The sequence below is a fragment of the Zootoca vivipara genome, chromosome 4, assembly GCF_965207765.1.
Source record: "Zootoca vivipara chromosome 4, rZooViv2.hap1.1, whole genome shotgun sequence".
Lineage (NCBI taxonomy): Eukaryota > Metazoa > Chordata > Lepidosauria > Squamata > Lacertidae > Zootoca > Zootoca vivipara.
The window spans coordinates 48,209,161-48,233,386 of NC_142587.1; the positions used below are offsets into that span (position 1 = coordinate 48,209,161).

Sequence of the window (24,226 nt, forward strand, 5' to 3'; positions counted from 1 at the left end):
CTACATCCTGGCATAGCATCATTCCAGGGGCGTTTGGGCAGGGTGCGTGCATTTGAAATAATGGAGGCTGCCAGCTGCTGAAAGATGTTTTCCTGCTGCTGCTATGTAAAATTTAAGGCAGGGCTGGCCCACCCATGAGGCAAAGTGAGGTGACTGGTGCCTCAGGTGGCAAGATCCACAGGGGAAACTAATTGTGATGTAGATCTCTATTTTCCCCCACCCTCCTGATGCAGACCTTCACTCACCCCTTCTTCCCTGGTGGGGAGGGGAGCAGCATTTTGTGGTTGGAGTGTCAAGTATCCCATACTCCCTTGTTTTACATGTAAATAGGGTGGACACATGGAAACTAACACCACCATCTTAGTTGTTTGATCTTCAGGATGGCTGCCAAGAAACGGGCAATTCTGCCCCAACAGTAAGACTCGCTGGTGCCATGACAATTTCTGTGTCAAGGAGGCAGTTGAGCAGGTTGATGAGAAAAATTATCAATATCTGTTTGAGGAGCACCCACATGTATTTCCTGTCCGGCATAGAAATGCCACAGTAGGCACTGGATGTGCAGTTTCTGCGGAAGTCACCTGAAGGAGGAGGCTTTCATTGTGGAGCATGAAGAAATCCCACCAATGGAATCATAGAATCATAGAGTTGGAAGAGACCACAAGGGCCATCCAGTCCAACCCCCTGCCAAGCTCCCTCCAACCTCCTGTAGCCCAAGCTGTGGGCAATTTGATGCTTCCTTCTGGCTCATCCAACCCTAGGGTGACCTCTACATTAATGACTGCCTTGTTTGAAGTCATTACATTTGCTCGGATCAGGAATACCAGTTACTCTAAGAAAGCCCAAACAGCTCCCTATGCTTAGGGGCATTTAATTGTTTTTGCAAACTCAAGAGACCAGCTTGTTTCTTCCAGAAAAGAAGCTCATACCTCTTGGGCCAGGGGTGGGGTGTAGAGTAGTAGACAATGGGACAAATGTGATGAAGACTGCGAAGGATTTGGGGCTTGGACACACTGACCTAGTCTTCAGGTCATTTAGTGGTAATCTCCCATTTGGCTTGATCAACCCAAGCGTCTCATCCAAGTAAGTGTTTGGCACAGTTGGCAGTATGTTTACCCAGAAAGGGGAAACCCAAGCTCCCCTTTCACATCCAATGTGCCCATGCTCTCACTCATTGGGAGCAAAAGGAACTGGAGCTTGGGTCACCAACTGCAGATGCAAGCACCTTCTTCTCTGTTGCCATGGATCAAGAAGAGGTCTCAGAGGAACTACAGAGAAAGGGTGAAGAAGAGCCAGAGGGAAGAGTAGAAACTGATTCAGAAGAAAAGGTGGAGCTTGACTGCTAGACAGACACAGACAAGCTACTAAGTGTTCAGTTATAACTTCTTTGGCAGTACTGGTTTGGCAGTAAAAAAAAATACTTGCATTGGAACACACGAAGTGGTACCTTTCTGACAGAAAAACGAATCCTTAATCATTATATCCCCAAACCACATAATTATTAAAAACACCATAAATTATGTTATTATGTTGTATTATATTAATTACAGAATGATAATGACAATGTCCCAAGGATAACTTTTATAAAGGGGAGCTACAAGGAGGCCTCTTGTAGGCATTATCTTTGTAAGTAAACAACACTACATGCACTTTCCCAAAAGCTCCCAAATCAAAGTTTTCATTTTGTTTTCTAAATGTTATCTTGTTACTTTATAAGTATGAAAATAATATTTATGCAGAGATAAATATGGTTTGGTTCTGCAGTTTTCTAAAGAATAAAAAGCTTTCCTTGGCATAAATAAAACTCAAAAGGAAAAGGAAAGAAACATTGCAATCCTATACATATTTGAAGTAGCCCGACCCCCTCTTCAATAGGACTTACATCTGAGTAAATATCTATAGGAGTGCAGTATGTCAGGTCATGTAACTTACATGTAAGTATGTCTAGTACTTCAGAGTCTTGAAGCCAGTTCTTCCAGGGCCCTAGGGGAGATCTTCAGGTGCCCCCATTTGTCTATGCACCAACTGGAGCACCTGCACATTCTATTACCTTTTCTCCTGTGATGGGTGAACTTGATTTGGAATTGTGAATCCCTTTCATGCTTCTGCTGAACATGCAGAGGTAGGGGAGCAGGGAGACGTGGCCGGTGGGGGCAGTCCTCTCCTCCCCGCAATGCATTCAGTCAGCATGCATGTGACCAGCATGCACAGGACTATGACTATGACAAAAGGGGGAGCAAAGGAAGCAGAACTGGGGTAAAGGTCTGGCCTAGAGAAATGATGCCATTTTGGCTGGACATGGGCAAACAAGAGAGGGAGCCAATGTGTATAGAGTTGCAAAGTCGAAAGTCTAGACCATGTTCAGGGAATTCTGACGGCTGTGGCTTTTAATAACATCACAGTGTTGTGACCTACCAACCCTAATGGGCAGAAAAGGCTAAGGTGCATTGGTTGGGAGCAGGCATGGACTGAGTTTCAGAGATTATATGGAACTGGCCAGCCAGTTATTTGGCTGCAAGCATATTGTGAATATAGAATGGTTCAATTTTTATTTCACTTCATTAATTCCACCAAAAAAACACCCCTATTTGTTTTGAGTCTACAAACTCCCTTTCTTGCAGTTTCATATCTTCCTGTTGTAGCAATTCAGCCATTCCCAATCGGAAGTTAATTTGTCCATACAATGTAATGTGCAAGCTAAACAGTACATGCACACAAAGCTGCCCCTTCCATTGAACAGGCAAGCCCATTTGTGTAGAAACTTTATGCACACACATTGTCAGAATGCACACCCAGGGGTCTGCACAAGGGCGACTTTGTGGACTGATTCCATGCTGAACTGGTGAGAGTGATAAAGCATACACTGAGAATACTCTGCAAACTGCAATGTTGGGGGGAAGTCATGCTGACTCATTCCTACAGAGATTTTAAAGTGGTGCAGCAGATCTACAAGGCATTTTAAAAACAGAGAGGCAGGGGAAAGAGAATGTGTCTTAACTTTCAAAACTTCTATCACCAAACTACTTGAAAACATCGTATTAATATTTAACTGGAACTGGCAGACAGAAAAGTGTGGGAATGGCTTTATTAAAAGAATCAATGTTGATGTAAATGGCATTGCAAACATCACAAGGTTATTATAAAACCCTGGGAGGTTTTAGATGAGAAGAATGGGTGAAACCTAACCTATGTCAATCAATCCCTAACATGTGTGCTACCTCCAGACTCATCTAACATGAACCACAGATTTGACAGAGATTGAGGTCTGGATATATCAGAATGTATAACTGGGAACCAAATGCAGTCTCCGCTCATGACTGCAAGCTGATGCAAAAGGGGAGGGGAAGTGGAAGAAAGTTTGGTGAACAGGCATAGGAGCAAAAAGGGAAGGGATCCCTGAACAGTACAGCCACCACCTGTATACTCATACCAACCTGAGATTTCCTGTTGTTTGTGCAGTACTAGCACACAAGAGACAAGTGCCAGCAGACCCTGGACAACCCTGAGATGTGCACAATTGCAAAAAGTTGCAGGGGGTAAACCTCAAGGTCCCACCCCAACCATAATAATTCAATATGGAATATTGAGAGTAAACAAACTCTAACTGGGTGGGAGAGAAGGACAGAACAGTGACTGAGTGAGAGGAAATAAATTGACAACTGTGTGAGAAAGAGGAAGAATGGAATGGTTGGAACAGGAGAATGGATAACCACACACATATACACATATGATGTATCTATATATATATAAATGTAAAAATCGTGAAAGTGCGGGCTCCACTTTTCTCCATAACCACTTGACCGATCGTCCTGAAATTTTGACACAACGATCCAGGCCACTCCCCAAGTGTTGTTAGAAAAAAAACCCTCACATCTCACACCTCCGCAGGTAAAAACCTGTTTTTACACAAAGTAAAACAGCGCCCTCAAGTGGAATTCCTCCCACAGTACACCCCCTCCCTTCCTCTGAAATCTATACCACACCCACAAACCCCGCCTCCACCACAAGTTCCACCACTCACATATATCTATCTGGCAATAATATCTATCCGGTAAATAATAATAATAATCTCGTCTGAATAGGTCCTGGTTCACCCCAGAATTATTTATGTTGTAAGGATCAGAAAATGAGAACTTCCCATAGACCTCAATTGAGCAATGAAATAATTTAATGTAGCTGGAGTTGGGCACAAGTGTGTTCCTCCATATATAACACCACATAAAATTTCCCAGTGAAGACTGAGCAAGCTCAGTGGGCACAAAGTGCCTACTGGCTGCAGGGTGGGGGAATTAGGGGGAAGGTATGGAATTGGGATACAATGGAAACACTAAACAGCAACATTCCACACTGTAACATTGTGTTGCAAGCCCCACTTGAAGGAATTCCAGAAATATACAAGGGTCCCTAGGATAACCCTAAGACTCCAACGGGCCTTACTTCTGTGTAATGTGCCATAATAGATCATTTTACCAGTTATGCTGAGCTGCTCAATATCATCAACTCCTGGGTGACAAATCCTTTTATTTTATGACTACAGTGTACCTTTGTTTAGGACAGTCTCTTGCCAGTGTTTCAAGGGGATGAAACACAGCCTGTCACAATGTATCTTACCCGTAATCGCTTCTAGGGAATTGTTCATTTGCAGCCACTGTGCTTGTACATGTTGTTTTGTTAGGCTTCAAGTGAGAACAGTGAGTTTTGTTTCCTAATAATCAGGAATGTTCACCTGTTATTTCACATGAGGTTCTTTGGGCACTGTTCAGACACTCACTGATCATCACTGAACAGGTACATCTCATCACCTCCATCACAAATATAGGTCAAGTAAAGTCCAAGGTCATTGATCAAGTTTGTGTCTAGCAGCCCAAACACTCAAAACTCCCAGATGTCTATTCTGCTAAGGTCATGTCTTGTTTCTGTCACACCTACACTTTTGTCCTTGCAACCCAATTTTAACTTTTGGCTTACTGGAAGACAGCTGTGTAGGAACCATGCAGTGGGTACAAATGAATTTGTTATTTTTATTTCCTGGAGTAAATGTGCACAGAATTCCTACTTAAATTTTACGGCTAAGAAATGAGATATTGACCTCTCCTCCTCTCTAAGGAAAAATATGTCCAGGATATGCTCTTGTTGTTGTTGTTGTTGTTGTTTTAAACACCACAGTAATTTTTATATAACATTTATATATCAATTTGTCTCTGTCTCAAAACTTTCCTGATTTTTGTTATGTTCCTCCTGTGGGTTTGTTTTTTATATTAAAAAATACAGTTGTGATTATGCTAATAATTCAAAGGGAGGGGAAAAAACCCCAAATGAAATGAAAAATGTAGAAATTGGCTGGAGCCGCATAGAGGGAGCATCTGCCATAAACCATGGAACTGAGTTGATTACATGTGTATATATACATTTACGCATACAGAATTCTGTACCAAGCCACAGCTTCTGCATCACCTCACCCCCCAAATGACGTTGCTGATGGCTAAATCTTGGGCTGGAGTGAGTCTCCACTCTCATTCGGAGGTTTTGCTCCATTGTTCTCCACTCTGGGCAAATGAAACCAGCCTTTGGACTCCTGGCCTGCTGCCACATTGCACGAGCTCTCGGCCAATTTAAATGGCATTATAGGAGTTGGGGCAAGGTGACCCACGCAAACTGAATCCAGGCAGGACAAACTGTCAAGGTCACGCCGGGGATTTTGCTTGGAGCCCGTTGACTATTTGTGCACGCAGCACATAAAAAAATGAAGCATTGGATCTACAAGGCACGTTTAACTGTTTCGGGGCGGGAGGGGGTTGTTGTTTTAAATTTGGTGGCCGCCGGCCTCATCTTCGCGGAGTTGTTCTTGTTCTCCATCCCTTATCGGGAGATGCGAGGAGGGAAAAACAACCTTCTCGGGCGCTTTTAGAAGCCGAGGTCTCTTTGGTCAGATTTTAAGCGCCCCGAGGGACAGTTGACACACGCGGCTTCCAAATGCCTTGACACGTGGTTCCAAAAATCAAAACAAAAAAAATCACATATGCCCGAGAGCTCGGAGCCTTTTCGAGGGTGGTTCAAAGCCAACTTTTAACTGGCGCCTCCCCCTCAACCGCCTGGAGGAGAGCCCGGCTATCAGCCGAGCTGCCCCTGGCTGCCCCCGAGGAGAGGCCATTCCTGCCAGTCTAGCCTCTCAGAGCCGAGGCGAGGTTTAATCCTTGCCTTGGGTGCCGGTGCGTGAAGCTACCTAATCCTATTTCGGTGCCCTGCCTGCTTGCTTGCCTGCCTGGGTCGCTTTGCCGCGTCGGCAAAGAGGTTAAATCCGCCCCACTGGCGCCTACGGGGTTAATCGGGGTCTCGGGGGAGGCGGCGCACGTGCGACCGTTAACTGCCAAGCAGCCCCGCTCTCCGGCCGCCCTTTGCACACGGTCTCTTACATTCTCACGCAGTAGAGTCCGTAGAGTTCCACGCGCCCAATCTCACACTGGGCTCCGGGGCACAAGGGGTTAACAAAGGAAAAGGAAAAGGCTGAGTTCCGGCGCCGGACGGGTTAATTGGAGGCGCTGCTGTGGCTCCGACAGGGGGCGACCCCTGCAATGATAACAAACGGTCACGTGGTGTGGTTCGAACGGGGAGGGCCGTTCCTCCTCCCTCGCTCCTTCCCTCTCCCTTTCCCTCGGCGCTAACGTCACCCCACCTTCCCGATCTCCAGGGCGACGGGCCCATCTGGGCGTACGTCAGAGCCGCCCGTCTCTTGGCAACGGCTGGATGTCTCTCTCTCCCTTCTCATTCAGGCTCGCGCTTGGTCGCGCGTCGCTCTGGCGTCAAAGTGACGTCAATGGGCCTGTCTCGGTTTTCGGAGGGGGCGGAGGGAGGGCTTCCCGCGTGCTCCTCTGGCCCCGGCACACACAGAGCGCGAGGGCAGCAAGGAGAGCAGCGGCGGCGGCGGCGCCACTAGCAGCAGCAGCAGCAGCAGCCTGGGAGCCTGGCAGGCAGGCAGGCGGGCGCGGAGCAGGAGGCGGCGGCAGCGGCGGCGGCGGCAGTAGCAGCAGCAGCAGCAGCAGCCAGCCCGCCAGCCAGCCAGCCCGCCTAGCGCAAGGTAGAGTCGGAGAGCGAGGCGCGCGGGAAGACGCTCGCAGCCGGCGCTGCACTGACTCGGGGCGCGCGCGGCGGGGCAAGTTTTCCGAGGGGAATTTCCAGCGGCGCCTCCGCCTCGTGGTTTCGTTCATGCTCCGTCCTCGGGGGCATTCCTGGACTCCCCACAGTCTGGGTAGCCTTTTCTCTCTCTCTGCCTCCCGGGACGGCGGCTGCTTTGAGGGAAGCCCTTGTTGCAACCCCTAGGTAGCTTTTTAGTGGAGCGTTTCTCTATCTTCATATATATATATATATATATATATATATATATATATATATATATATATATATATATATATATATATATATATAGTGAATAGTCCATGCGAGGTTCCCAAGCTGCAAGACTCGCCAAGCCGCAGGGGATTTGCACGGCGCTCCTCTTAACGCCCCCCAATTCCCGTCCCATTCATTGTTAGTGGAACTTGAATGGATCGGGCGCAGAATTTAGTTTTTCAGATGATCCTGGAACGGGTTTCTTCCCTCATCCTAGACAGAACTTGCCCAGCACTTTTCTGCTACTTATTGCTGATTTTTGAAGCTGCAAAAGTACCTTTGATTGCCTTTATTGTGTAGTCATCTTAGGCAAGCTTTGAAAGAGTCAGTTGCGCTTTCTCCAAGTTGAAAAGTCCTCAGGACTACCGTAACTTCTGAAGTTTGAGGCAATTTGGTAGAGCCTCAGTGGGGCAGATGGAATTGGGGGGAAATTCACCGGAACTTTATTTGTCTTCTTGCAGGTGCAGATTCCAGTCTCTGAAGAGGAAGGCTTATGTAGAAATTTCTAAATAGCACTTGTCACCCACCAAAATCAAACCATGGTGATCATGTCAGATTATACAACTGTCCCCACCTCAAGCCACAGCCAGCAAAGGCCTCTTCGGGTCGGATTCTATGATATTGAGAGGACCTTGGGGAAAGGCAATTTTGCTGTAGTAAAACTGGCCAGACACAGAGTAACCAAAACGCAGGTGGGTGTGTTGATGTTTGCTGCCTTGATCTGTATAGAAAATCAACTGTAAAGAGCTGGTAGTATTCCTCTGTGGGGCTTTCTGTTTCCACAGATAAGGACTAAACTAAGTACATTAAGAGAAATTCCCTGGAGTAGACTGTATAATAGAATGTAGTTAAAATAGCAGCAGTTCAATTTGCACATTGAAATCACTTCAAACGGAATTTGGAAATATTGGTGATTAGTGCTCTCTTCACTATTTTTGTTGATATAATTAAAACAAACCAAAGACATGGTGTCTTATTTGATATTCCTAGGTAGTTGTCAGTTTTTGAAATAAGCTGTGTAATGCAACTCCAGCTTACATTACCTTTCTAGAACTTAGGTGGGATATGTGATTTGGATCAAAACACTGAAAGCTTCGACATATATATATATATATATATATATATATATATATATATACACACACATATAGTTTAATTATATATGCTGAATTTCTAAGTCAGCCTATGATCTATTTTCTTGAATCTGGACTAGACAATATACAGTATTATAAAACACAGAAAATTTGTTGATTGTTTTTCCCTAACTTTCTCAAATATTCGTTTTTCAAAACATTTTTTATTTGTACTTGTATGTTGTGTATAAAACCATATTTTACAAGTATTCTGGGTTTTTTTTTTAAACTATAGGTTGCAATAAAAATTATCGACAAAACACGGTTGGATTCAAGCAATTTGGAGAAAATCTATCGAGAGGTTCAGATTATGAAGCTTTTGAACCACCCCCACATTATCAAGCTGTATCAGGTAAGAGATAAGTTCTGTTCACTACCTGGCTATTAGACTTATCCTTATGGCTTTGGCTGCTAATGATCTTAAAATGCACATGCTTCCAACAGGAAATGAATTAACATTACCTTTCTAAACAATGCTGGAACAAAGTGACAAAGTATTTCGTATCTAAATATTTAGCAAGGTTGTTATTTTGTTTTCAAAATCAATTCAAACAGTTATAAATTGTTCAAATGTGACTGAAAAACATTCAATGTGCTAGGTGTGCTTTTACATGATGAAAATACTTCTCTGTTTATAGAATTTTCAAAACCATAATCAAGCTTCTACTTACAATGCTGATTATTTGAATTACCAGTTGAAATTGGGCTTCGTCTGAGTAAATGTGTTTAGGGTCAGGCTGCCACTTGGAAGTTTTCTTAAAATCTTGGTTTTAGGAACTCAAAAGCCACAGTGAAATACTATGCAATTTGTTCTAGCTCAGTTGTATTTTCAGCACAAGCATTCCTTAAAAAAAGAACAAACTGATGTTCTCTGCATCTGGTGAGCAGAGTTGAATTTACAAATGCTAAATATCTTATCTAATTAGTGTTTGGTGGAAGTTCCTCTTAATCATCTTAAAGAGCACCATATGGATTTAAGAGGAAGGTGATGAGTGACTTTTTGTCTAAGGAAGAAGAAAATGTTAAGCATGTGGCTTAAGAATATAGCTGCTCTTAAGTTCAGTGTACAGTAACAATTGCCATAATATAAGATGCCTAGAAAATACATCTTATCTTTGGGAAGATGAGCAAGGATAAGCTTCGCAAATATGAAAAGCAGAGCCAGTGAGAAACTTGTTTTGGTAGAGGCATTATTTTTAAAGTACACTTATGTGGCTGCTATATTAACTGCTGTAACACATATTTAGGTCTGTTTGTCATCACTCTACCTACCCGACAGATATTTTTATTTCCTTTCTATAAAATAGTCCAGGTCAAAATAATATTTCAGGCATTGAATATTGTTTAAATCCTCTCATTGCTGAATTAGGCTACTCAGCTGAACCAGAAAAGTGTTTTTAGAAGCTGTTTTTGTGAGGAGGAGAGGACAGTATTCCTACCTACACGTCTTTTCTGTGTTCATTTTTTGATGCTCCCCTTTGGTGGAGGAGTCTGAGCTGCAGGAATTAGGTGAAATGCCAGTTTGGGGGTGGAAGGATAGTGTTGACTTAGTTTCAACAGAACTGTCTAATTTTAATCCAATTGGCCTCTTTCCCAGAACATTTAAAATGTCTTACTCTTCCTGTCACTTCTTTCTACATATATATATATATATTTAAAATTTATATTTCTCATTATGTTTATATGTGGGATGAGAGTGCCTTTCTCTGCCTTTGATATTCAAACCTCCTTGCAGAATCTTAAAAATTATATTTTCTGAAAAGACACTGATGCTGCTTTGTGGTTCTTAATCTTTTTTTGTAAGCCAGAATTTACTGAACCAGAAAGTACAGTTCTGTTTGGGAGAGCTGTCTTTGACGGATGTTTTATATTTATCATTTGATGCTGCAAAGCAGAAGAGGCAGTCTCAGGGAGCAACATGTGAAATTTATTTTTTTGAAAGAATTTGAACCATGTTTTAAAAAATGCTTAGGGTCATTTTAAAGTTATTTTGCAGGCGGTAATGCCTTTTAGAAGTAAATTGATACTGAAATTGCCATTCACACTTGAGTGTTGATGGACGTTGAGAAATAGCTGAGCACACAGAGGAAGCTGTTATGGACAGACAGGCATGTCTAGTAACTTAACTGAGTGAATAAACCCACACAATACCAAGTGTGAATGGGGCGCTTGGATAGTTCTTGTTTGCTTTTTGTTCCACCTTCTGAATGTGTCGGTCACCTGCTTCCTAACAGTGAGATCATGAGTCCTGTTAACTGTCCTTAAATAACATGATACGCCTGTGTAGTTAATACACGTTAATATAATAAATTATGGACATTGAAGGAAGAGGTGGATGCTATTAAAGTATCTCCGTATAGAAACAATATTAGGTTCATGCAGGGAAGCCTGGTCTTTTCGTTTAGCTCTTTTCTATGGAGCAAATGCATTTGATATGATATTCAAAAGTATATTAAATATTTCAAAGGCCTGTATCTTTAATACATTCTGGGTTTCCCCTCCCCCTTTCTTTCTCCTCTCCCTCTATACCCTTATTAGGTTATGGAGACAAAAGATATGCTTTACATTGTAACTGAATTTGCCAAAAATGGAGAAATGTTCGGTAAGTTCTTATCATCAAAGCATAGCAGTAGACACTTCCTTAGTAATTTGAATGTTGGGTGAGGAGCATGCATCTTAGCATTCGAATAAATGTGGGCTTTGTTTATCTGTAGACTTCTACAGGCATAGAATTCATAGCTGCCAAGTTTTCCCTTTTCTTGCGAGGAAGCCTATTCAGCATAAGGGAAAATCCCTTAAAAAAAGGGGATAACTTGGCAGCTATGATAGAATTATATGGGTTACACTCTACTTCAGATAACAGTGCTTTGAACAGACAAGTATTTGTCTGGTCTAGGCTGAAAAGCCAGATATAAATTAATTCCTTAATTAGCTGAAGTCCAAATAATGGGAATTTATTTGTAGGCGTGTTGTTTTATGAGGGTACAGAAGCTGAGGATTTTGATCCTAATGCTTAGATATCCAAAGTAAAGGTCACAACACCGAAGGAGGAAAGTCTAGTTGGGGATCAAAGGAGAAGTTTGTCCGTGGCATTTAGTATTTGACCCTTTTGTCATTGTCTTTGGCAGATCACTTGACTTCCCATGGTCACCTGAGTGAGAGTGAAGCACGGAAGAAGTTCTGGCAGATCCTTTCAGCTGTAGAATATTGCCACAGTCATCATATAGTGCACAGAGACCTCAAAACGGAGAACCTGTTGTTAGACGCTAACATGAACATCAAGCTTGCAGGTGAGAGTGGTTGCACAGATGATGTCACTAAAAACTTAGTAGGGCTTCATGAAATCCTTCTTTGAACAACTTCTTTGTGTGATGCCACAATAGACAGCACCTTTGAAATTCTATGTTTATGAACTTGCTGAATGGATTATATATAATACTTAGCAAAGAAGCATAGGTGCAATTTATTTATTTACTGGATTTATATAAGCTGCTCACTGACATACTTTCTCTGAACAGCTCACAATGAATAAAATAATAAAATCCAATCTTGAAATATAAAAACAAAACAAGTACACAGAGGTCCCTTGCAGTGCCCCTGCTTGCTTTAATTACAAGTGTATCTTTAAAAATATAAAGCAGTATTTAATTCATCTTCCTCTACAGACTTTGGGTTTGGAAACTTCTACAAATCTGGAGAGCCTCTCTCTACGTGGTGTGGGAGCCCACCTTATGCAGCCCCTGAAGTCTTTGAAGGAAAGGAATATGAAGGTCCGCATCTTGATATATGGGTAGGTATTGCATTCTGTATTAGATTTCTGGTTGTGTATTAATTTTCCAAGGTGGTGATGCTTGACAAACTTCACTGACTGCATTTCAGGCATTCATGTATTGCACTGTTTTTATTTCTTGGCAGAGCCTTGGCGTGGTGCTGTATGTCCTTGTCTGTGGTTCTCTGCCATTTGATGGACCCAATCTGCCGTCTTTAAGACAAAGGGTGCTTGAAGGACGATTCCGCATTCCCTACTTCATGTCACAAGGTGTGTTTACCAATCTTTCTGGCATTAGAAATCCACAATTCCTTTCCTGTTTTCTAGTTATTTGTTAGATTTTTAGGTTTTGAACCATATTTTCCAGATGAAAACTTATGTCTTGCGTAATCCTGTTTTTGGTGTTTAGAAGAACCCTTTAGATCTATGTTGATAGTTTCCCATGTAGATTTTCTTTGACATATACAAAGGCATATCTGTGTAGAAGAGGATGACTGGCTGTAGTGGCTTATATTTTATTTAATGAAAAGGGGCATATTAAAAATTATTCTAAATTCATTCAGTCATTAAAACTAGGACATTCTGTCAAAGACTGAAATATTGACAGTTTGCTACAGTCCCCCAATAACTTACATCTTGCTCATGCTGTGGGAAAAAGAACAAGTTAATTTATCATTGTTTTCAGCATGTAGACTTAAAAACATCTTAAACTCTTTTGAGCAGTATGTGATACAATTGCAAAATAGCCATGAAGGTAGATTTACCTAAGGTTGTTTGGTGCTCTTTTATGTGTAAGGATAAAAAGTAGTGGCCACTAGTTTAGCTTTCAGTGATGTGTCTTGCCTCATAATATCTATCTTCATGTTTCGGTTTTGTGTCTTGTCTTTCAACAGACTGTGAAACGCTGATTCGACGAATGCTGGTTGTAGATCCCACAAAACGAATCACAATTGCCCAAATAAAGCAGCACAAGTGGATGCAAGCAGACCCTTCGCTTCAGCAGCAGCAGACTTTGTCATTCTCCATGCATAACTACAACTCTAACCTGGGTGACTACAACGAACAAGTCCTTGGGATCATGCATACCCTTGGGATTGATAGGCAGAGAACAGTTGAGGTGAGCCCTTAGCTACATGTTTGGCACCTGAGAAGCCCTTGTCCCTTATAAAATATTGGAATAGCCAATGTGCTCTATAGGAAAGGGTAATATGCTTCCCATTTAGATTTCCAATTTTGAAAATGGTTCCCCATGTTGTTGTCGTGCTAAAAGGTGGTGTGTTGCTTGGTAGAATTTCTTCTGTGTTATCTGGAAACCAGGCAGGGTGCTTCTCAAATATGGCACTATAGGCACGAGACTGAATTATTAGGCTGGAGACATACCTGAGACATTTGAGACTAACCTGAAAGCACACATGACCAAGGTTTTTTGCCTGCTGAGAATGGGCTTGTGTTGCTTCTAATACTGCACACATCCCAATCCCTCTATTTTAAATGTATTATTTGGTAGAATCCCTTTTGATTTCGGGGGCTCATTCTTCCAAGTAAATGCATCTTGACCTTCTGACCTTTAGTGAAGAGGTGGCACTCCCCTTTTGAACCAAGCAATATATTAACAGCTGCCTTTCTCTCTCCTGTCTCTAGTCTCTACAAAACAGCAGCTACAATCACTTCGCTGCAATTTATTACCTTCTCCTGGAGCGTCTCAAGGAGTACCGAAGCAATCAGTTGTCAAATCGCCCAGTAAGCAGCCGTCAGCAAAGGCCAAGGAGCTCAGACTTCAGCAACATTGAGGTAAGATGATGCGCTGTCCTTCATAAGGTCACACCAGCTCCTCGCTGTCCTTTTAAGACGTATATATTCTGCTGTGTATTCTGCTTCTGGGGCAGTAGCTTACATTTTGTGTGACCAAGAGTGGCATTTTCCTCATGTTTCTTTTTATGCCTGAGATCAAAGGACATTTTTCAGCAGGGGATAGGAAGCGGGGGGGGGGGGGAGGTCTCTTGCACCCGGCCTCAGTGTTGACAGGAAACGTGGCTTGCTTCAGGTTTAAAACCAAAATTCTGCAAGCACTCAGGAGGATGTAGAATGAATTATACAAGTGTCGAAACTATAGGCTGCAGGAAATCTCCGTCTGTGAAGCATTAAGCAGACGGGAGCTGCATCCTGTGCAATGTCCTAACCTCTGTATTACTTGGAACTCTGTATGGATATGTATTTATTGAAGAGCAAATTAATTCATCCTTTCATATTGATCCATACCCGTGCAGCATTTCAAACTGAATGTATTTGTTCTAGTTACAAGAGTGGTTGGTAATGACTGTTCTCTCAATCCTCCTTTGGCTTCAGTTGCCTCAGGACAGCCTTGCCAGCGAGACCTTGAGATCATCTCTGTTCTACCAGCAGCCCCAGAATCTGATTCAGTCGCCCTTGCAGGCAGAAATGGATTGTGACATAAACAACCCATTACAGGTTGGTGCTGCTAGCATCCTCACTTCGTGTTTGATTGAAGGAAGTGTGCATGCCTGTGTGAGTGTGTGTTGTGTGTGTGTGTGTGTGTGTGTGTGTGAGAGAGAGAGAGAGAGAGAGAGAGAGAGAGAGAAAGAGACCTGGGGGCAAAAAGGTCCAGGATGCATTTAATTTTCCACCCCATCCATCTTTTTATTTGTTTTGCACTCCCATGTAAATTCATAAAACTGAATAAAAAATCCCTTGAAGGATATCATAGAGACATAATACATAGGGCACCCAAGCAGCTGTGATAATGAAGGGATTGTTGGGGAGAGAAATGTGGGGAAGAACCAAACAAGGGCACTCTATCACTTCCTGTATTTTTTGACCTTTCAGCCTATGTTCTTTCCTGTGGACCCGAACTTCAACAGTCTTTTTCGGAATCGCTCAATCTCTCCAAACAGCCTCCTGGAAACCACCATCAGTGAGGAAGTCAGGCAGGACAAAGAGCTGGAGGAGGAAATTAAAGCCTTCAACCCCATTCGCCTCCCCATCAACACAAGCCGAAGGCACACGCTGGCTGAAGTGACAACTCATTTCTATCAGTGTTCTCCACCATGTAAGTGTTTGCAAGAAGGGCAGACCACAGGATATACATAGAGGGTAGAAGACTGTTTCCTTTTTGTGCTTTAAACAACATGTTGACAGACACCAGTTTTTTTGTGCCTCTGTTTATTGCATTTATTTACTGTAGGCTATTTAAAACATTTGGCTTTGGAGCCAAACAGCCAAGTAACTCTCACAGGCCTATTCCAGAATGGGGCTTTTCCTTCTAGTTCACAATAAACATGTAATGGTTATTGGAAATCTGAATGACATTTACCCAAGCATGATCATCTTTGTAGAGGGAATTTCCTTTTTTAAGCATTGTAGCTGCAGTGTTTGTCAACGTTTTGTCAAAACCCCATAGTTGGGATTCCCATAGTTGGAAGATGGTGGTATGAGCACCATTGAGAATATACAATAGCTCAGCAGCAGAGCATCCGCTTGCATTCAGAAGGTCCCAGGTTCAATCCTGGAAGTCTGCAGGTAGAGCTGGGAGAGACTCGTGCTTGAAACCCTATTATTTTTCCTGAGACAAGCAAAACAGGCTCTTTCCCTAGCCATGCCCTCTTAAAACCTTTTAATTCCCTCTCTTTGTTCTCTGTTGCTCCCCAAAATGATAGAGCACTTCATGTAACCATTTAATTTAAAAGTGCAAGTCTGAACATTACTTTTTTATTCTTTCCTGTTCTCATTCCCTCCCCACCCTAGTTTCTTTGGATATTGTGTGTTTTCACTCTTTGTACCTATTTTCAATGGGTATGGGGTGTGCTTTTGAAGCTTAGTGAACAGTTTGCATCTCTTGCTGCATTCCATGGCATTATTTGGAAGCAGGCTATTTTGCCTCTGACACGGAGTTCTAGCCAGCTATGCTAGCTTCTTGGCAGGTGGGTTGATGTTGCTTACCAGGAAGGAGAGGGAAGAGATGGCAGGGAAGCCAGTGCAGTGCAAGCACACTGGTGGGCTGATCTCCCCAGCACATCAGCCGCCTTCTCCCTCCTGGTAAGCTACAGAACCTGCCATGATTTGTGTGTTACCATTACTAAACACACACCACACTAACCCACAATAGTGTCAACACTATTCCCTTACCTTCATCCTGTCCCCTGGAAAAGGTCATGTAAGCCCTAAAACCAAGATAATTATTGCAGCAGCACTTGATATAGCAAGGATCCCCTATTTTATTATTACTTGCTTTAGCAATAAAGTCATCCTATAAGACTACATTGCTGCTATAACTGGGATGGCATGCCTGCCATGTACAAAGCCTCGTGAGTTTTATACTTGTTTGCATTGTGGTTTGAGGCTTCAGTTAATGGTTGATTTTCTTTGGGTGGGGAGATTAATCTTATTTCCAACACTCTTCTTTAACTTCCTGTATCCATTTTGCAGAAGTTCTCTTCCAACCCATCTACTTCTTTTTGTAGGCATAGTCATTTCCTCTTCCGCAAGCCCTACGGAAGGAACCAGTTCTGACAGCTGCCTCACTTCATCAGCAAATGATGGCTCTGTGGCTCTGAGCAACTGTTTGGAAGATCAGATGATGCTTGGTCACCCAGCGACAGCCAGAGTTACGTCATCGTTTCCGACTTCCCATTCGGACACACCAGTATTGCAGGCTCAGGGCTGTCTGGGTGGTGCTTCTCTGTTGCCGGTCAGCTTCCAGGAAGGAAGGAGGGCATCTGATACCTCACTAACTCAAGGTAATTATTTCCTTGCTATATAAGCAATACCAGTCCATAAACACACACAGTAGATACATCAAGTATTCACTTTTTGTAGTTCTGTAATCAATATGCCAAACTCCTGCTTTGATCATAAGATTAGCACAGACCATCTGCACACATTTTATTTGCCCATCCCATGAAATAACCTGGAAAAAGCAACAATGCAGTTTATAAGATATGCAAGTTGGGAAAAGAGGAGATGCTTGGCAGATAAAATTGCGTTCTATTGGTCTTCTGTGGCTCTTGTACGAGGTTCCTGATTGGTGGGGAAATGAGCTCCAGCAGGTCTGTAGTACGTGCAAGTAATGTGTGTGTCCAAAGACAATGTCAACATTATAACTCTCCTCCTTCTTCTTTGCTTTATAGGCTTGAAGGCATTTAGACAGCAGCTACGGAAGAATGCTAGAGCCAAAGGTTTTCTGGGACTGAATAAAATCAAAGGGCTCGCTCGCCAGGTGTGCCAGTCCTCATCTGCTCGGGTAGCACGGAACGGCACGAGTCCTTTCCAGCATTCTCAGCAGAGTGCCTGCGTATACAGCAGCGGGGGAAATGGTGGCAGTGGCGTAAGCAGCAGAGAGAGCAGGAACCTCCTTGAAGAAGTGCTTCAGCAGCAGAGGTGAGAGAGCAGCACCTGGCATCAGACACACTCGCTATTGTAACAACAGTAGCTTAGTATACCATGACCTTGCCTTCACATTGAAAACAGACGAGCTGTTTATTTTCCACATCACTTTTGGGACAGGGTGTGTGATCTGATGCGTACATCACTACCTCCACTTAAAGCATCAGTTTGCGATATGGGGTGCTCAGGTTTAAACATAAATGGGTTGTGTTTGACTAAGTCATTCTTGGAGTTGACCCATTTAAATCAGTGGCCTTAAGTTAGCCAGGGCTTCAATGGGTTTATTATTATTGTTATTGGGGGTGGGAGGAATTCCAGCTGTTGTCATAAGATTCATTCTTAGCATTTTCAGGCATGGAAGGATTCTTTTTAGCATCTTACATTGCTTCTGCATCACACAGAGTCCTGTGCAGACAGCCAAACTGTGTGCATGATGGGGATGCAAATCACACCAGCCCTACTGCAGGTCATCCTCTTATGCACAGGGGCTACGTAGAGCCTAGTATCACACAAGCTCAGTCCACGCTGAACTGTGCCTCTTGATTTTCACATCTCCGGGTGGTGTGGGTAGGATATGTGCATGCTGGGTTGTACACACATAGCTGAACTTGCGAACAGCATTTTGGGTGAGGCAAGCACACCACGGAGGATGGGATGGGCTAAGCTGGCAAGATCCCCATTTCCCACCACGCACATAGAGATGGAATGTCTGTGTAGGGCTGCAGCCCACAAGGGAGACTCCGTACCAATGGTTTAGTCATGCAGAAGAATGTGTGTGTGTGTGTGTGTGTGTGTTCCCCCCCTCCCACCAAATCTGCTGTCATGACTTGCAAAGACAAATGCTTCTAATGCGAAGGTGTGAGGAACAGAGGCTGTAATGTGAGAACAACCCCAAGGAAGCATATTAAAAATTGATAACTTCTTCACTCTCTTCTTTCTTGTATTCAGAATGCTCCAGTTACAACATCACCAGCCAGCCTGTCACCAACCTTCTCAGGTGTCCCAGTCGCACACCATCCTCATGCCTGACACTACAGGAAGCAAAGCATCCAGTTCCTTCCCCCTGTCCGAACTGCAGAGTGAGAGCTCATTAGAGTTTGCCTTCCGCAACACCCAGTTTCTCCAGCCTCACCTGTTTGGAGTCAGTGTTTCTCCAGTAACTTCAGCTGCTCACCTCCTAGACACCCACCTGCACATCAGTAGCAATGTCTCCCCCATCGCCTCCATGTTTTCTCAGCAGAATGGCTTTGCTGTGCAATCTCCGAGCTATGACGCAGTTACTTTGCAGCACGGGGACTTTGAAATGGAGGACCTTACATCCACCCAGATGGGGAAGTTCGTCTTAGTCAAATAAGGTTCCCCCACCCACCTTTCTGCTCTCCCGTTCTCGTGGTTCACACATCTCTCTTTTGGAAGAGTGTGCTGCTCTCGCCACGATCTGCAGATGGGTGGTTTTTATTATTTTTTGCAACAGTAAAAACTCAGAAGCAATAACCTGTTTGAAATATGTGAAGAGGCCATTTGGCTTAGTAAAGCCCCGGACTAAAAGAAAAAAGCAATACTTGCGTCTTTTGGCTTCAACTGTACTTGCACTGAACAAATATAACCAGAAACTGAAAGGAGAAAAAAACAACACCTTTTTTGTTTTTGGAAGAAAAGAATGACAGGGAAGTGGGGGTGGGGTGGGGAGTTCACAGGTAAACACTTTTCTGGTACTGTATTAAAGTCAGGCCAATACAGCTCTGCTGTTATGCAAGACTTTGATGGCTGTCAATAGTTGTGGTGTAGCAGGGGAAGGCTTTTCAAAGAAGGGACCAGAGCCACCCTATTCACAATATTTGTTTATGGATTTGTGAAGACGATAATTACCTCTTTTCTTAAAGACGACAAGCAAGAAAAAACCACCACCCACAAACATAAACACAGATGCTTTGTGTCACATTAATCGTTGATAGGGGAATAATGACAAAATTATTACGCATTATTTGTTTTTATACTCATGTTAAAGGAACCAATACCTCTCTTTACTTTTTATTCTCCCTTACTCAAAGGTTTATACCTTAAGAGGAAACTGTGAACTTTTCTGCTTAGTCTCTCACTTGTAGCAGCTAAGGGTAGTTTGTATTCATTAGAAGCAATTAATTTGTCCTCTGGCGGTTCTGATACCAGACTACAAATTGTGTCCCTGCCTTTCTCTCTTCTGGTGGTGGTGAGGTTCAACAGTAGGAAAATGTCTGTGCATCAATGAGGAGATGCCCATGGAATACTGCAGAGGTGATAGGAGCAGAATTGCTAAGAGGTGCTGGTGTGGGAAGGCTTTCTTTTTAAATTCTTCTTTTACCTCCCTTCCCTCTTCCACCCCTTGAAAAGCACTATCAAATGCTTTGAGGTTGCCTATGGGATGTCTCTCAGTGCTGCACACAATTAATGCCGCTGCTAATGAGGTTTTTATGCATTTCGTTATCAGGGTCCAACTGAACCGTCTCGTTGGGGAAACGTGCAATATTCAAAAGGTTGTGACAATTATACTGACAGTCAAAAGGAAAATAGGATAGCACAATTTGATACTCTTCATAAACAGTCGTTTTTTGAACAAACTAGTTGTAAGTGAGATGAACAGCACAACTTCTGGGTTTTGTTGTTTTGTATACTAATAGGCGAGAGGGTTGTTGTTTTTATTTTAGGCATTTTTATTTGCGGTTTTAATATTCTGTGTGTGTGCGCGTGTTGGCACACATATAGGACTTGGAAGACAATATACACTACTTGGCTTTTGAAATAAGCTTTTTGGAGTTCCCTAGCATATGCTTCCTCTGACCAGGGAATGACTTTTGTTGATACCAGTGGAAGCCTGGCAATGGATGTCACAGGGAGCGGAGAGAACACAGCGTGTCCTCCTTTGACCTAATAGATAGTTGGTGGGGAAAAGAGGACGGGAGATCAATTGTCAGCAGGTGAGCAAGCTTGGCCAAAATTACCATCCAGATGTCTGAAAACAGCTTCATTCTGTCTAACACTTTTAAGGACCCATCTCTAAATGTAACACAGGGGTGCCTTCAAGTTACTACTGCTTCTTGCAACCTGCAGTGTTATATATGTAAAAAAAAAAAGCTATTTTTTTAAATAAATAAGCCAAAGACTGTCTGTCTGTGGTGGCAGTGGGGAGGGAGATAAAGTTGTATAGATCTATCTGTGGCTTTTCAACCTCTTTATCTGTGTACAGTATCTATATTGACGTGTCTTCAGCTTGCTGCTTCTGCTGCTGCTATGTGTTCTGGAATCTCCAAGGTGAAGGGAAATAACTCTCTACAACCTTCTCTCTGACTGGTGCCTTTTGGCAGAGAAAATACCAGACTCATGCTAACTTGCAAAGCGGTTTGGTGTGTGGTTTGTGGGAGTGTCTACAAGGAGTGGGAGCAAGATCCATCACAAAGCAGCAACATTGCCTTCATTTTCGTAAAACAGTAGCAACATGTTATTTTATGAACTGCATCCCCCACCCCACCCATTTCTGTCTTTTTACTTTATTTTCTACCATAGATCAAGAGGCCACAAAAAACAACTTTTTTTCCAAGCAATGACAAGCACTTTACTTCTTGAGCCCCCCCCTCCCCAATTGCTATAGAAAATGCTTTGAAACTATTCTGAAGTAGAAAAAGGTCATTTTCAACATTTCAGGGTTTGTGTCTCCTCCCCGCCCCCCTTGTAGTGTTCTTGACAGTACTGTTTTGCAGACTGCAATGCAATAGATTATTTAAATACACTATGTGATTGGTTTAATTAAGATGTATAGTTTTATTTTTTATCATGACGAGATCATTTTGTTTCTTATGTTAAAGAGATGTACACCAAAATGATTAGTTGTGTTTTATTTAATATTTAAATAAACAGTTGTTGAAATAATTAGCGATCTGCCTTGCAATCCTTTTTTATTTTATTTTAAAGATACATCTATTTGGGTTTCCCTTACAGCAGATCTTTTTGTAAATTCTTTTATTTCCATGGAAAACAGAAGGGCTCCTAAGATGTTTTCCACCCCCACACAAATACTACTGTGTTTCCTGATCTGGTGTCCCCCAGAGGGTTTTGGACTACAGCTTCCAAAACGCTGTGCTAGCTGGGGCTGATGGGAGTTGTAGTCCAAAACATCTGAAAGGCGTTGGTAAAGGCTGGTATACGGAAAACATGGAAAAGGAAACGGAACCATGTTTCCTGGTCCTATCCCCAGTCTCCACATAGTCATATACAAGGTATTTCTTTTTGTGTACAGTTTGATCCTCTTGAGCGCAAGCAACTAAAATTCATCTGGCACTAACAAATTTATTATGGCTTAACATTTTATGGATTTTGGGGGTCTTCATAGGGTTGTCAACTTTTGATATAAAAAATACTCAACTGCTGCTCTCCTAGGACCGTACATGGAGCTAGTTTTACCAAGAGCACCGAAAAGGTTAGGGGAAAAATTTGCGGGAACATAATGAGTCGAGATGAAAATTATATAAAGTCTCTCTGTGTGTGAAACTCACAAAACACACCAGGTGATGCCCTGGATCAATATAGTAATCAGTCTCTCTCTTCCTCCTACTATTGTATATAAAAAGGTAAAGGGGCCCCTGACCATCAGGTCCAGTCATGTCCGACTGGGGTTGCGGCGCTCATCTCGCTCTATAGGCCGAGGGAGCCGGCGTTTGCCTGCAGACAGCTTCCGGGTCATGTGGCCAGCATGACTAAGCTGCTTCTGGTGAACCAGAGCAGTACACGGAAACGCTGTTTACCTTCCTGCCGGAGCGGTCCCTATTTATCTACTTGCACTTTGATGTGCTTTTGAACTGCTACCGGTAGGTGGGCAGGAGCTGGGACCGAGCAACAGGAGCTCACCCCATTGCAGGGATTCAAACCGCCGACCTTCTGATCAGCAAGCCCTAGACTCTGTGGTTTAACCCACAGCGCCACCTGAGTCCCTTACTATTGTTAGTACTAAAGTCCAAATAGGGCAATAACTGTCATATAATAAATTCCATAGGAAGGACACATAAACGCCAAATGACTTGTGATTAAATCAGTAGCTTGTTAACACACAAGAAATCCACAGCCAATAAATGTAGAAGTACAAATTAAGTATTGTAACTTCACTCAGACCAAACACGAAAGAAGCATATTGTTGAGAAGGAATCGTTTTAAAGTTCTGCCTTTCTCACTGGCTCTCCCCTGCCCTGATTGTCAAAAGTCTTGGGATCTTTTGGAAATGTTGCAAATCATCATCTTGGCTTGCCTTTGAAGCTAAGGATTAAAGTAGCAAAATGAGGGAAGTATCAATGAACTTAAAAAAAAATCTGTTCACATACACGCAAATTCTTGAGCTGTCTCTGTAATTTACTGGCATTTTAATCCCAGATACTGGTTACTTCCCTGATGCAGTTTTGCTCGTAAGACCTGTCAAATAATGGCTGGTTGGCAAACCTAGATTTACCCAAGCAAATACTGTTGCCCTTGTTGTGGGGTGATGTAAGTAGGGCAAGCTTCAGCTTCCTCCTTGGCCTGCCACTAACATCCCATCAGCCACTAAATGCCGCGTACAAGACTTGGGCAAGAGTTATAATTATTACTTTGTGTGGCATTGCTAGAGACAGGGCTGTAGTACCAGCATGGCATAAACACCACCTTCTGCCGGGGGGGGGGAGGTGTGTTCAGAAAGAGATTTCTGTCTCTCGTTGGGGACAGAATCACAGTTTGGCAGATGGGTGTTGGCCGGGGGGGGGGGGAGCGCTTGTCTTTTACTTTCAGCAATTGTCAAACAGGAGATGCTGGCAAGCTCTGTGCATGTCATCTGTTTTTGCATATGAATTTGGACAAGATCTTCCAAAGCATCTAGATTTTCCACACTCTTATATTGCATAAGCAGAAATAAATTGCCTATGAATGCATACTTTTGGCTCAATAATTCCTTTGGCTACATACCATTAGGGAACTGGGGCTGACACCAACTGTGCACTTAACTCTTAGTATCCCTGCTCATAATGAACGGATGCAAATGTAGCTTTTAAATCTGGGGCGTAGAGTGATGTGGTTTTGCACACGTTTGTTTCAAGAGGCACAGAAGGCTTCCGAGGTTGGGAACCTGATTGCGGGACTTGTTCTCCCTTCTCCCAGGCTGTTTGATTGGTGACCTTGAAGCGGTTCCCTGGAATACCGCTCTGTTCCACAGATAATCTCTCTCTGTAGGGAAGTATCGCGTTGCTCATCCCACTTCTCCAAGTTGTGGAAAGTCCCATGGGTTCAGTGTTTACTCACTTTGGAAGGGAAGTTGCTGGAGGCTTATTGGCATTTTGTAATGGTTCTGTTTGCTTACAAATGGGCTGAGTACAGGAAGAGCTGCACAGCGTAAAAAACGCCGACAGATAGCCCAAGTTCACTGCTGTCATGTCAGATTTCTAGAGAGGCGCCCGCCACCCTATGGTGCTTACAGAGAGCCCAAACTCAGCTCTCTCTCTCCCTCTCTCCGTCTTTCTGTTGGCCTCAAACTGTGGACCTCCAGACATCA

The 24,226-nt window shown here is 43.1% G+C and overlaps 1 protein-coding gene across 1 annotated transcript; it reads left to right on the forward strand.

Annotated features, from left to right (window-relative positions):
- Positions 1-6,877: 6,877 nt before the first annotated feature.
- Positions 6,878-21,588, forward strand: SIK1 (salt inducible kinase 1). The gene is made up of 14 exons (XM_035115164.3): positions 6,878-7,072; positions 7,845-8,075; positions 8,752-8,868; positions 11,055-11,118; positions 11,645-11,806; positions 12,182-12,306; positions 12,432-12,555; positions 13,179-13,402; positions 13,927-14,076; positions 14,632-14,754; positions 15,130-15,352; positions 16,764-17,039; positions 17,430-17,679; positions 18,634-21,588. Exons 2-14 carry the CDS (start codon positions 7,923-7,925, stop codon positions 19,037-19,039), a joined length of 2,397 nt encoding a protein of 798 aa, XP_034971055.2. The 5' UTR covers positions 6,878-7,072; positions 7,845-7,922; the 3' UTR covers positions 19,040-21,588.
- The last annotated feature ends 2,638 nt before the right edge of the window (positions 21,589-24,226 follow it).

Coding starts and splice junctions, on each gene's coding strand:
- SIK1 (XM_035115164.3), top strand. CDS start 7,923: ATGGTGATCATGTCAGATTATACAACTGTCCCCACCTCAAGCCACAGC. Junction 15,353..16,763: donor CTATCAGTGTTCTCCACCAT/GTAAGTGTTTGC, acceptor TTCTTTTTGTAG/GCATAGTCATTTCCTCTTCC. Junction 17,040..17,429: donor TGATACCTCACTAACTCAAG/GTAATTATTTCC, acceptor TTTGCTTTATAG/GCTTGAAGGCATTTAGACAG.